This window comes from Pseudorca crassidens, chromosome 8 (assembly GCF_039906515.1).
Source record: "Pseudorca crassidens isolate mPseCra1 chromosome 8, mPseCra1.hap1, whole genome shotgun sequence".
Classification (NCBI taxonomy): Eukaryota; Metazoa; Chordata; class Mammalia; order Artiodactyla; family Delphinidae; genus Pseudorca; species Pseudorca crassidens.
Window position 1 is genome coordinate 22,694,138 of NC_090303.1, and position 12,595 is coordinate 22,706,732.

A 12,595-nucleotide genomic window follows, 5' to 3' on the forward strand; every position below is an offset into this window, starting at 1 on the left:
ATTTAGCCTGTGAATGACTAGTTCACCTACTTTTCTCAGACGTCTTGGAACTTTATGAACCAAGCCATAATACCCATGGAATGAACAGCTGCCTTGTAAGCATCATCTGCACAGATATTTAAGATCTATACGTATCTGGGCAACAACGGTATCAAGGGGGAATTTTATAATAAGTTCCGAATTATTTTCACTGTTAAATTCCCAAATTGGTAACCTATATGTTATCGAGTTTATGCATTAAAATAATCAAACCATTGAGTCATGCAAATAGTAATCTATCCTGGTCCTTGCTGAAATAATTTAAACACATCTGTGAATTAAAGGTTATTGCTAATTAGTAAGTACTAATGAAGGTAGAAAAGATTAGCTTTAAATGATTAAATTTGATAATAAACATGAAAACAAGATCTGAATTAGTTATGTGCTATGATCAAGAACAATTGTTGATCTTTAACTCTACAGATACAAAATATTTATCAAATTCAAACAGTAGTTAATACGTTTGTATTATCTAGTAGCACCTTTGAACTTACATGATGAAGTAGTTTCCTTCCTTGACATGGAGTTTGTTACCCTAGACAAGTTCTCCGTTGATGCCGTTAAGAATCCATGAGTAACAAAATCCCAAAACAGGGCTTGCCTGGTGGCGCAGTGGTTAAGAATCCGCCTGCCAATGCAGGGGACAAGGGTTCGAGCCCTGGTCCGGGAAGATCCCACATGCCGCGGAGCAACTAAGCCCGTGCGCCACAGCTACTGAGCCTGAGCTCTAGAGTCCGTGCTACGCAACAAGAGAAGCCACCACAATGAGACGCCCTCGCACCTCAACAAAGGGTAGCCCCCGCTCGCTGCAACTAGAGGAAGCCCGCATGCAGCAACGAAAACCCAACACAACCAAAAAAGAATAAATAAAATAAATAAACTTAAAAAAAAAACCCAGAACATCTGAATATTAAGTATAACTCTTAAAAGCAGAAAAAAGTCATCCATTCATCCCTGCCAAGTTCCTAGCCTTATTTTAAAGATCAGAAATAAAATCAAACAATAAAATCTGATCCACAGAATTTCTGTGACTTTCAAGTGACTTGTTTTCTTTGAGAATTAAAAGCTAGAAATATATATAGAAGTCCAAAATAAACACCCATAATATCGAAAACTGGCCATAATAACTCCTTTTGGACAGCCTGTACACAGAAAGAATGCATTGCTTTATAAAAATGACATGGAAAATGGTGAAATATTGCTTATTTCTATAATCTTTGACAAGAAGTGAAAATACCATTTGCGGAAACCCAGGTAGAGGACTCATTTTTATCACCTGCCAGAAGAAAAAGCATCTTTCCTAAAGTTGAGCACCTGCCTACAGAATCCTAAATCTGTGTTTCCATGGATTTAAGGACCTGAGGTAAACCACTGGAACAGGATGGAAAACTCCTTGGACAGGATCTAGGGGGAATGAACGAAGCCTGAGCCACACACATCCTAACTGTGCCGTACCTATGTCATGACAGCTTCCCTTTAGCTCAGTGGTTCCCCAACTTCAGCTTGTACCAGATTCACCTGGAGGTGGATCACACAATCACAGCCTGGCGGCCTCACTCCTAGAGTTTCTGATTCAGTAGGTCTGCGACGGGGTCGGAGAATCTGCATTTCTAACACATTCCCAGGGGATGCTGATGTCAGGGACCACACTGAGAACTACTGCTCTGGCTTAAATTTTGATTAGCCATTTAGACCATTTGTTATAAAATGTGGCCATCGTTTGTTATAAAATGTGGCCACCGTTTGGAACCCACACCTCTAAAATCCACTTGTGGGGTAAGGGGAGGTCCCCTCTCTCAGGGCTCTGGTCATCTCACTCATGGCTTCTGTGCTGTGTTGTTTTCCAATGCACCGCAAAGATTAATTTTGTTCTACTGAACCACTTGTGAGTTGGCTTTGCAGCATGTTAAGAAAGTGGGAACCGGGAGCTAAGAAACCATGCAGAGACCTATTCTAAAACCACATGGAGAAGGGGTAAGAGGAGGCTGGTGTTGGATCAAGGCGGGGACTGCCATTCTCCTGAGTCAGCCTTGCCTGGGTTCAAATTCCAACTTGGATACTTCCCAGTTGTCAAGGGATTGTAAAGGCATGGAGAAAAACAGACACATTTACACTTTCTACTTCTGCACCATGGATGATTCACTGACTCGGAAATGAGACTATAGAAATGGCAGACTGGGTGGTAGGAATAACGGTTTCATTCCACTGACAGGAGCAATCGGTTGGTGAAACTCAGCACGAGAATCTGAAGCTCTAGAACCCAAGAAACACAGCTTTTCTGTATTAACTTAAAGAACAAGGAGGGAGGACAAGAATAATTCTAGATTTTATTTATAATAACTAACCTTTTCTATGTGCTTACTAGATGACATTTTATAGAGAGACTGACTAATGTTCTGTATTGTTCTCAAGTTTTGTTTCGCACCTTAAGAGGAAGAATCAGTTATGCGTCAACCAGACGCCTCAAAGTAACTATTACATTAAAAATCCGCCCTCAGCTTAAACTCTAATTGGAACATTTTTGACTGCTACCATTTTTAAGGACAACATGTATCCAAGAAGCCTCATTCCCCTTTCTCCTGCTTCTTTCTGCCCAACGTCAAAGCCAAAGCCAGTCAACTCAAAAGAAGTCCCAAAGAAACACAAAACCGTGTGAAGAAAAAAGCATGAAACTCAAAATAAATTTCAAAAGATTCAATCTCAGATAAAAACTGAATCCTCAAACCACGCAAAAAATTATGGAGCCATGTTTCCATTTCAAGCTATTTCTCAGATTACATTGTTTTCTTTCGTTTGTTCTTTAGAGAAATATACATATATATGTGTATATATATATGTGTGTGTGTGTGTGTATATATATATATATATATATATATGTGTGTAAAACACCATCTTGAGAGTTTTCAATTAGAAGCCAAAAGAAGGAGAATGAGAGATAATTCTTAAACAATGTTTGGGCAAACCTTTAGAAAACTGGATCATGAAATGGAAAGAAGGCAACGTCTGCATCAAGTCAGTTTGCTTAACAGCAGGGCTCACTGCTCCTTCGACACCACAAGGAGCGTTTCTTTTCAGAATTAAGCAATTCTATAAAAAGAGAACACTCTTACCCTCATCCTTCCGTTTCTTATTGCTGGCCCATCTTCTGCCAATCTCAACACGTACAAATCCATTTTGTACTCCCTCCCTCCACGAATACTGAATCCAAATCCTTTGGCTCCTTTCTCCATGTCCACAGTGAAATAATCAAAATCCTTTGGGGTTGGGGAGAAAATAGAATAAACAATTGTTTAATACCAGAGAAGCTTCCACGGTCTGTCCCTCTGTTCTCCTTCTCTCTCATAGTTAACGTGTTCCAACTGACACAATATCGTGAGGAGTAATGTGATTTCACCATCTAGCAAAATGCAAGATTCCAAAGGCCTGAGCAGATCTGAACACAGTTTCCTCAGTCATTAAAAGAATCGCTGGGTAGCTTGTTGACTTTCGTACACATCCTTCAGTACTCATCTCTTGACTTGGCAAACATGTAACTATTGCATATAGGCCTGAGTGATATTATCTCTCCTTTGAATTTTCTCATTCACTGCTGTTGAGCACCATAAATAAATGCACCAGAGTTGTGTGTGTGTGTGTGAATGACAGGTCTGCTGATTGGAAAAACGAAACAAATGCAACAGGATCTTTGAGGTACCTGGGGCTGCCTGTAGTCTGACAGAGGGAACTGCCTGGTGTCAGGGGACGGCTGCCTGTAGTCCAAGGGCGGGGCTTGCAGATAGTCCCCTCCTGGGGGCTGCCGGTAGTCCAGTGGGGGCTGCCTGTAGTCCGTGAACGGAGGCTGTCGGATATCTGGTTTCACATCTTGCCTTGCTTTTACTTCTGACCTGTAACTAAATGAATGGAAATGGTACTTGCTTTGGCATCTCAGCATTCTAAGGAGATTCGAATGACTTTAGGACCTCCGGGCATGTAGAGGCCACACCTCTTGGTGGTCCTTTTCATGTTCAGGATTAATGAGAAGATTCAATAAATGATAAGTATTATTTTAAAATCTTTGACAAATGCCATACGGTATACTTTTCATTTGGCTCCTTAAGAAATCAAGGTGAAAGTGATGGTCACTTAGAACTTTGTGGAAAAGGACTTAGGGATAACCTTCTTTGACTTTGCTATTTAAAAACTGTGGAACTGCAGTAAATCTAGGGACTCACACACTTCACTGTACATCCCCAAACAACAGTCTGTCTTAATATCAGTAAACCAACGGTTTCAATTTTTTTTTTTCTCTCTCTCTCTCTCTGACACACACACAGCATCCATTACTTCATGAAAACATGATTGAAGTGATCTCTAAACACTCTATGAATATCTAACTAAAGGCTCTTTTAACCTGTTAGCTTGGGGCTTTTTGAATATCATACAGAGGTTAAAGGAGTGAAAGTAAGGTATAATCACCAACTACGAATCAAGCAGAAAGTCACTGGGTCATTGCTAAAAGTAGAAACATATCACACAGAGGTTTAAATACTAGACCATAACTCTTGGGCTTAGTACCAGACACTATCATGGTCATTAGACAGAAGGAAAGGCAAAAGTGTTTATGTCTAACACTTGTCTTATTCTTGTTTCTAGATATTATTTCTTGTTTCTAGTTATTAATAAATACAGAGACCAAAACGAATTGTTTAGTTCTGTTTTGTGAATCCAAATTGCTCTAAATTGAGGGGCTTCCAGGGCCAAAAAAGGGCTAAAGTAGCCAATACCTACAATTATGGGATCATTAATAAGATAAACTGAAAAAATGATCACCATAATATAGAGGCCACTTAACTCTGTAGTTCATTGCCTGTTGCCATGAAAACACTCCATATAATGAGCTACTTAGGGATACAGGTCGATTAGAAAAACACATTCACACACTGATAGTGTATGGCAATAGATGTGTTTATTCAGGGTTTTGAAAGGGGGTTAGAAATGCAGTTATTTTAATAACGCTTTGAGTAGTTCCCATTTGTTACTTAACTTGCAGAAGTGACACATTCCTTTTGTGAGATGCATAATTTAGGCTTTGCTTTATACCTCAGGAAGCTGCCCACTCACCTACTGAGAGTGTGCATTCTGAGAATAGAATTATTTAAAATACGCTTTGAATAAGATGCTTAACTAGGCAAACACATGAATTAAACAAAAGGAATTGGACTGGGTGACATTTGTTGGTGTGTATCGGTTCCTTTTTAGAAATCATGTGCTTGGTGGTTTAGATGTCACATTGTTTTAAGTTATAGCACAGTCACTTTATTTTCATTATCTCTGTGGTATTGGTATGGAATATCCATTATGAGCTTCGTTTCCAACCAGATGTGTCATGAGGTATAGCAGAAGAGGGTGAGATGTTAAGAGTCTCCCCAGAGCCTTAGAAACAGGGACAGTTAGAACTTGTAACAGCAGCCATCCAAGCCTGCCTCTGGGCATTCCCATTTCATTCAACAGTGTCACGTACAGGATTTTATGTTGAAGAAGAATTCTTTAATAAGGAAAATATACTTAATTTTTATGAGTGTTGTTAACTTTTAAGTGAATGATACACTAGTTAGGGCAAAAATTGTTACTCTGAATTTGTGAAACACTTTATTTTAAGGAGAACTCAGGATCATTAAAAACAAACAGCCTCTTAAAAGTTCCTTTACTTATGAAAGGTTCGTAGATTGTATATCAGTATAACTCTTCGTAGCTATTAATTCCACTATTAAAGAGACTTTAGAGATGATAAAACCAGATTGCTAATGGTAAATTCTAGCAGAATTTTATGGTATGAATAAGTTCCAGAATCAAAAATGCTGCCCATGTGGTAGGGGATCTTACGGTGGGCTTTTGCCTCATGTGGGCCTTTCAAGAATTGCTTCCAGCCTGCAGCATCTAGTGCACAAAGTCTATGAAAGAAGTCAATTTCTAATGCTTTCCACTAATCTTGCTATTTAAAAGAAGTAAATAATGATTGCCTTTGCTGGGAAGGTGATCTCTGCTATTTCTTATGTTCATTGCTTATGTTCTTATGTTAAACTGCTATTTCTTATGTTATTGCTTATGTTCATGTTCAAATTATTTTGTTTCCTGAGCATGCACCAAAAGGATGTTACGAGACAGAGAAACGAGTAGAGGTGTGCAGAGTGTCAGGAGGAAGCCAATTCAAGAGTAAATAGGACAGGATAAAACATTCACTTTTCCTAACTCATAAGATAAAAATTTGCGAGCAGATTGTCACTTTATTTTATCCCACTTTAACATGGAAACTGGCTCAATTTGACATGTAGGTGGGCACTTCTTGTACAAATGAATTAATAGGAAATTCATACTGTGTGCTTGGCATACAGGCTGTCTTGGAGACATCTGTAGCCTGATCTAGAAAAAGGCAAAGAGTTTCTCTCTGATACCATGACCATTTTTAAATGCAGCTAGAAAAATGGTTCTAGTATCTGTGAGATTATGGAATCTCTTCATTCATTTGGAAAAGAGCCACCTACTAACAATCAAACAGCTAAGCCAGGAAACCTCAGTGGCAGGAAAGGACCCTAGAACAGGAGTGGGCACTTCCCAGGCATTTAATATTACTGAAGCAAAAACAGCTAAGAACTCTGGGTAAATTTGTTGGTAATTTACAAAAATTTGGACCAGGTCAATCTGTTAATCCCAGAGTCAGTAAATATTTTATCCCACAGTCAGGCAAAACAAAAACAAAGACAAAAACAAAAACAAAACCATCCAAAGGCTGTTGCTTCTTTGACAGCGGCCGAGTCCCCGATTGTAACTAGTAGCTGATGGGGACAGGATAGTGGCCTTGCCCATCTGTCATTCTCCCCACTGAACTATAACACACTAGGGATGAGATTACCCACCTGCAGGCCAGAAGCAAGAGTCCAATTTCAGGAAAGTTTAACTCTGGAAAGGGAAGAAGCAATTGTGGCTGGGAGGTTTAATTGACAGTGGCAGAGCCAGGAGGAAGCGTCTGAAGCTGGCTCGGAGACTGCTGGAACACTCAGGTCCTTCCTCCTAAATCTCAAGTGAATCCCGGGGAAAGCCAGTGCAATGTGTCCAAACCACACATGGTGAAAGCCCACGCACCTGGGGCTTATGACTGAGGCACCCAGGACATACTCCTCTTCTGGACTGTCAAATTCTTGCCTCTGTATCATGTACCTTATGGGGCTTAGTCTTTTTTCTTCCCTGGACTACATTAAAACCATAAACAGTGGAGGACAATAGATATTTATTTTTCTATGAAAGCAAATGGGAGAAATCAGAATAGAACAGGGCTTCACGGAGAGAACACTTCTGGCACAGGGCAAGTATTGGCGTTGCAACATTGTGAGTGGTAAACCCAGAAAGTTCTGGGACTCAAAAACGGGGTCTCACTTCATCTTCACCAACAGGGGAGGCAGGAGATGGGTAGCAGATGTTCAGAAAACGTTAGAATCACGGAAAGGACCAGTGAGGGTTTTGTTTTCTGAGATGTTCCCGTGGATTGTTCTATGTTTCTCCTTTGAAAGGGCAAAACCAACATGGGAACATGTCTTCATCTCTTTCTTTAATGGTGCAACCTAACCCAGGCTCCCCGTTACACACACGTCTCAATAAGAAGACAGTGTGTTTTCCTATGGCAGCCTTTTATTCTGCAAGTTCACAGGGCCTGATCACATTAGTTTGTGATGTGAAATGGAAGAATCTCATTAGACCGTGGGCAGGTGGATATAAGGTAAAATGCAGTAAAAATACTAACTTACATTCAGGCTCACAAATCCTTCAACGTTTCCCACCTCCACACCGCCGTTATTCTCCGAGCCATCGTGTGCATGGCTCGGTGGACACGCGGCCACTTCTAACTTCATTCATTCTGATCAGCCTCCAGCGTGCTCTCTACGGGGCCAACTGAGAGATCTTGAAAAGCTACTCCAAGGATGTCAGTCCTCAGCTTAAAACCCTCCAATGACCTCTCACAACACGTACGATAAAGATCAAAATCTTTAACAAGGGCTTCCCTGGTGGCGTAGTGGTTGAGAGTCCACCTGCTGGTGCAGGGGACACGGGTTCGTGCCCCGGTCCGGGAGGATCCCACATGCCGCGGAGCGGCTGGGCCCGTGAGCCATGGCCGCTGAGCCTGCGCGTCCGGAGCCTGTGCTCCGCAACGGGAGAGGCCACAGCAGTGAGAGGCCCGCGTACCGCAAAAAAAAAAAAAAATCTTTAACAAACCTATGAGACGCTTTAGGGCAGTTCCTCACCAGCCAGCCTCACTGGCTTCATCTCAAACCATGCTGCTGCCCCTCTGCCCCCACCACACTGGCCTTATTTCCCTCCTTCGTGCTTGCCTACTACCTCCTGCCAAAGGGCCTTTGTATATGATACTGTATATTGTATATGTGACTCTGTCTGGACCCTCCTTAATGTGCTCTTCAGCTAGTTAAACCTACTCATCTGCAATGACGCATCATTTCCTCAGGAAAGCTTCTCTTACTGTGAAGGACAGACACCTGTATTTGCTAATGAAACTACTTTTACAACATACATACAATCTCAAAATCACACAAAGGTGCACACATTGATTTCTACATTATGCAAATCTCTCTCCTGCCTGGGACCTGTCCTGTCCCAAACTCTCTCTCCCTCTACGTCCCTCACTACTCAGCAGCAGAAAAGCCAGAGGAGACTTTACCTGTTTTCATGTCCCTGCAGCTGAAGTGGCTGAGGAGCTGGCTGGGCGACAGGACTGTTGGGGGTGGCGGGGCTGGGCTGGGCCAGCGGGCTGTGCTGCTGGGCCAGCGGGCTGTGCTTCTCGGAGCTGGGCGCCGAGGCCGGGCTGTTGAGCTCTGCGGTGGGAAACCAAAGAGGCAAATGCAGTCAGGATGGCATTTGATAAAGGGCAACAGGTGGCCAGAGTTGGTTCCTCTGCCTCCTCACACGACTCAGGGCTTTGGTTCTTCCAGTTTCTGTTAGGTTTTAAGACAGCAGCGTAGACTTAGCAAGTTCTAAGACCGCTCCTGGAATTAGTATTCTTCCATTAATCACGAGGCTGCTGAACAAGGTTATGAACACAATCTCTCGTCATTTTGTCAGAAGAAAAGATTACCATGAAAAACTTATTAAAACGATGAAAAATAATTCAAAGGAGTAAGCTCTAAAATATATTCTATTTGTTCCAGCATTACTTGCTGCAAGAAAAGTGTTTTAGCCACTACTTTTTTGGTTGTAACGAGAAGTCCTACCAGTATTCCAAAGTTTGGATAAGGAATTAACCATAAGAAAAGTAAGTGCTTTTCACAATCCTTTCTTCAGTTCCTTGTTAGTCTTATTGCCTAATAACCCTCTGTACTCCATGGTTCTCTGGAAAGAGAAAAGAACATTGGACAGAGGAAGGTTCGTAAGTTGTTCTCTGTTAAAACTGCTTCTTGGTCTTTCTTGTTTAGCATCAAATTTTCAACTGAAGTTATCTCTCCATGTTGGAATAAGAGCAGGACAGACACATTTCATACTGGGAAGGGAGAAGCAAGTCTTTTGTGACCAATTTTGCTTAGAGTTAACTTCTGTTGAATATTTTATACATAATGTTTTCTTCAGATAACAAGTTAAAAATGGTCTTTTTTTTTTTTTTTTTGACTGGGTGACAAAAAAGAAGTGATCTATTAGCATTCCCTTATAAATCACTCTCCCCTTTCTTTGCTCTCACCCTAAATTTTAAAATTTCTCCTCCACTTGTATCAGGGTTTCTCAACCCTGGCACTACGGACACTTGGGGCCAGATAATTCCTGCTGCGGTGGGTGGTCCTAGGCTCTGTAGGATGTTTACAGAGCAGCATCCTTGTCTTCTACCCACTAGACACCAGTAGCACCCCTGGCCCAATCATGACAACCAAAAATGTCTCCAGACATTGCCAAATGCCCCCTGGGGGGACAAAATCACCTCCACTGAGAATCACTGTTTTCTATTTATAGTCAGGCGGCTGTTGATGTCTGCTTGTTAGATAATCCCCAGAGGAAAGGAGGAGACCGAGTAAACCAGAGGGGACAGAGGTGAGTGAGCCCATCCTTCTCCATGTGGGCACTGTGGTCCACTCACCAGCGAGCTCCAGAGGCTGAATTCCCAAATGTCATTAATGAGCCAGCAGCTAGTAATGAACCCACTGTGTCTGGAAATGGTGAAGTGATGGTGAATCGGTGCTCAGAGAATTCCGTGGTCCCTTAAGGCTTGGTTGTGAGTTGTAATGCTCACTACTCCTCAAGCCTCAGGGGGGAGTCCTTGCACAGAGAAATTCAAAAGGCTAAGTGGAAATTTAAAATTCTTATCAGATGCAACATTTCCTAAATGAGCTCTCTTTATACCACAACTTCCTCAAGCTTTTCAAAATCGATCTTTGAAGAATCCTCCAGAGCTTAACTGCTAACATGAATATTTTTTTTCCGCCAGATTTGTAAATTTATCATCTCTGTTGAATGGGTTCTGGCTTAATATAACCATAAAAACAGTACTGCTGGGACCAAAGGGAAAGACTGAATAAGCCAGTGCCTTGGGATTCACACTAGTTATCTGCAACACCGTATAGCTTGATCTTTGAATGAAACTGGTATTGAGTAAACAGGATATGGGTTGCAGCAGAGTGTTAATTTTTGCAAAAATGGAAAAAACAACTTCTGATGTTCTGACACCCTGACCGCAGCCAGGTGGGCTCCACGACCCCAGTGCAGGCACTCACCCTCCTGAGGAATGATGCGAAGGGTGACACTAAGACCTGCATCCTTGATGAGCTTCACGATGTCAGCGTGAGGCATGTTGATGATAGACTGGCCGTTCACTGCTAAGATCCGGTCTCCCACTTTTAGTTTCGCACAGCGATCTGCGGGACTCCCATCAATGATGCGTCCAATTTTATGTGGCACAGCTACAGAAACATCCCCAACAGAAACAGGTATTAGGGGCATGACCAGTACATGTTTTACCTTTGAGTATCAGCCGCATACGAAACAATGCAATATCAGAATTCTTCCTTTTGTCAGTGTATTTGCCTCTTGAGATTACAATCATCCCTATCAAATACAGCTCTGTGCCTACTACTGACACCGGAGTCTCTAAATTCAAGTCCTTCGCAGTGACGGGCTAATTCCAAACACATGGACCATCATAATCACCCTAGGATTAAAAATACAGCTCTTTGGGTCTTATCCTAGACCTTGCAAATCAGAATGTTCATGTAGGAGGGGAGGACAATGGATTTTCAAGAAGCTCCTCAAGAGATTCTAATACATGCAAAAAATTGAGAACCACAGACGTCGAACACTGTGCCCAAAGAGCTCATACTCTGGGGACAACAATACAGTTCAGAAAAATATAATAAATGCTGGGAACCTAACATCTACCCTTTTCTGTTTTACTGAGAGGAGAAAACAAGAAAGGGAGAAAAATACTTATATGGGAATTACCCAGCTGGTGAAGAAGTTATGACCAACTTCCTACTTATCTACTAAGCTGTAGTTTAAAGGCTGATGCAGTTTTCAACTATTACCTCTTCTTTCTGATTCAATGCAAGTGGTGCTAAGATCTTGCTAATATCTGGTAGATAATATATTTCATCAAATCTAAGATGTCATTGATGCTAAGATATACCTTTCTTTTATGGACAACAAGAAAGAAAAATAGAAAAAAAAACAACTCTGGCAATTAAACAATGACACTGACGTAACATGCTAATTTCTGAAATATTAAAATATGAAAAATGTGTTACAATTGATGAAATATGGTATATGTCTCTTTAAAACAATGAAAATTCATTTTCTTTTTCATTATTCATTTATATATGTGGGGAGAGCCAGGTTCTTGGGGATATAGATTTTCTAGCAGGTTGACTCTTATTCAATGTCATTGTTTGAGTTCCTACCAGGTTATCTATTCCTGGGGTTGGACATCAATAGTGCACAGTGTCCCTATAAGTGCCCTCAAGAAGCTGACCATACAGAAAGCTGTTTCCTTTCCTTTTTTCCTTCACGACAGGAGCCCCAGTGGGGAAATTGCCTGTCAATGACTTGTTGCTCTCCCTGTGGAAGTCAGGGACTGATTTCATCTGCATAAAGAGGCAAAGACGCACTCCACCGTTCATAATGCTCCAGGGATGTCTGTCCCTTAAACTCTCAATCTTGTGTATGTGTTACAGTGAAAGGCAGAACATCAGCTAATGGCCATGGTAAGGAAGGACAATCAGAGAGTTAATGAACCAACACCTTGATCATATTTCTGTTGTGAAAGGTTACAGGTAGCATATAAAAATACCGGCTGAGCCTGCATCTCTGAAGTGAAGCTAATCATGTTGCAAGCTCAAACACAGTTTTATTTACCACAAGCATGGATGGCTTTAATTAAGAACACCTTACTTAAAGCATACTAATGACCATTCGACAGTCTTAGGACAATATAGTGCTCAAGTAGAAATGTAATAAGAACTCATTCATTTACTAATTGCATAACATGATATGGGTGTTGCAAGCTGTTTGGCCTTCACCCGTAATTAGAGTGAACTTT

The 12,595-nt window shown here is 41.4% G+C and overlaps 1 protein-coding gene across 10 annotated transcripts in view; it reads right to left on the bottom strand.

Annotated features, from left to right (window-relative positions):
- The window catches only part of MAGI2 (membrane associated guanylate kinase, WW and PDZ domain containing 2), a 1,357,470-nt gene that overhangs the window by 128,263 nt on the left and 1,216,612 nt on the right, over nucleotides 1–12,595 (bottom strand). For all 10 annotated transcript variants that reach the window (XM_067746035.1, XM_067746031.1, XM_067746038.1 and 7 more), the window contains 4 exons: nucleotides 10,779–10,964; nucleotides 8,744–8,897; nucleotides 3,734–3,929; nucleotides 3,150–3,293 (listed from right to left, as the gene is read on the bottom strand). In XM_067746035.1, coding sequence (XP_067602136.1) covers nucleotides 3,150–3,293; nucleotides 3,734–3,929; nucleotides 8,744–8,897; nucleotides 10,779–10,964 — 680 coding nt within the window. The remainder of the gene's footprint in view (nucleotides 1–3,149; nucleotides 3,294–3,733; nucleotides 3,930–8,743; nucleotides 8,898–10,778; nucleotides 10,965–12,595) is intronic.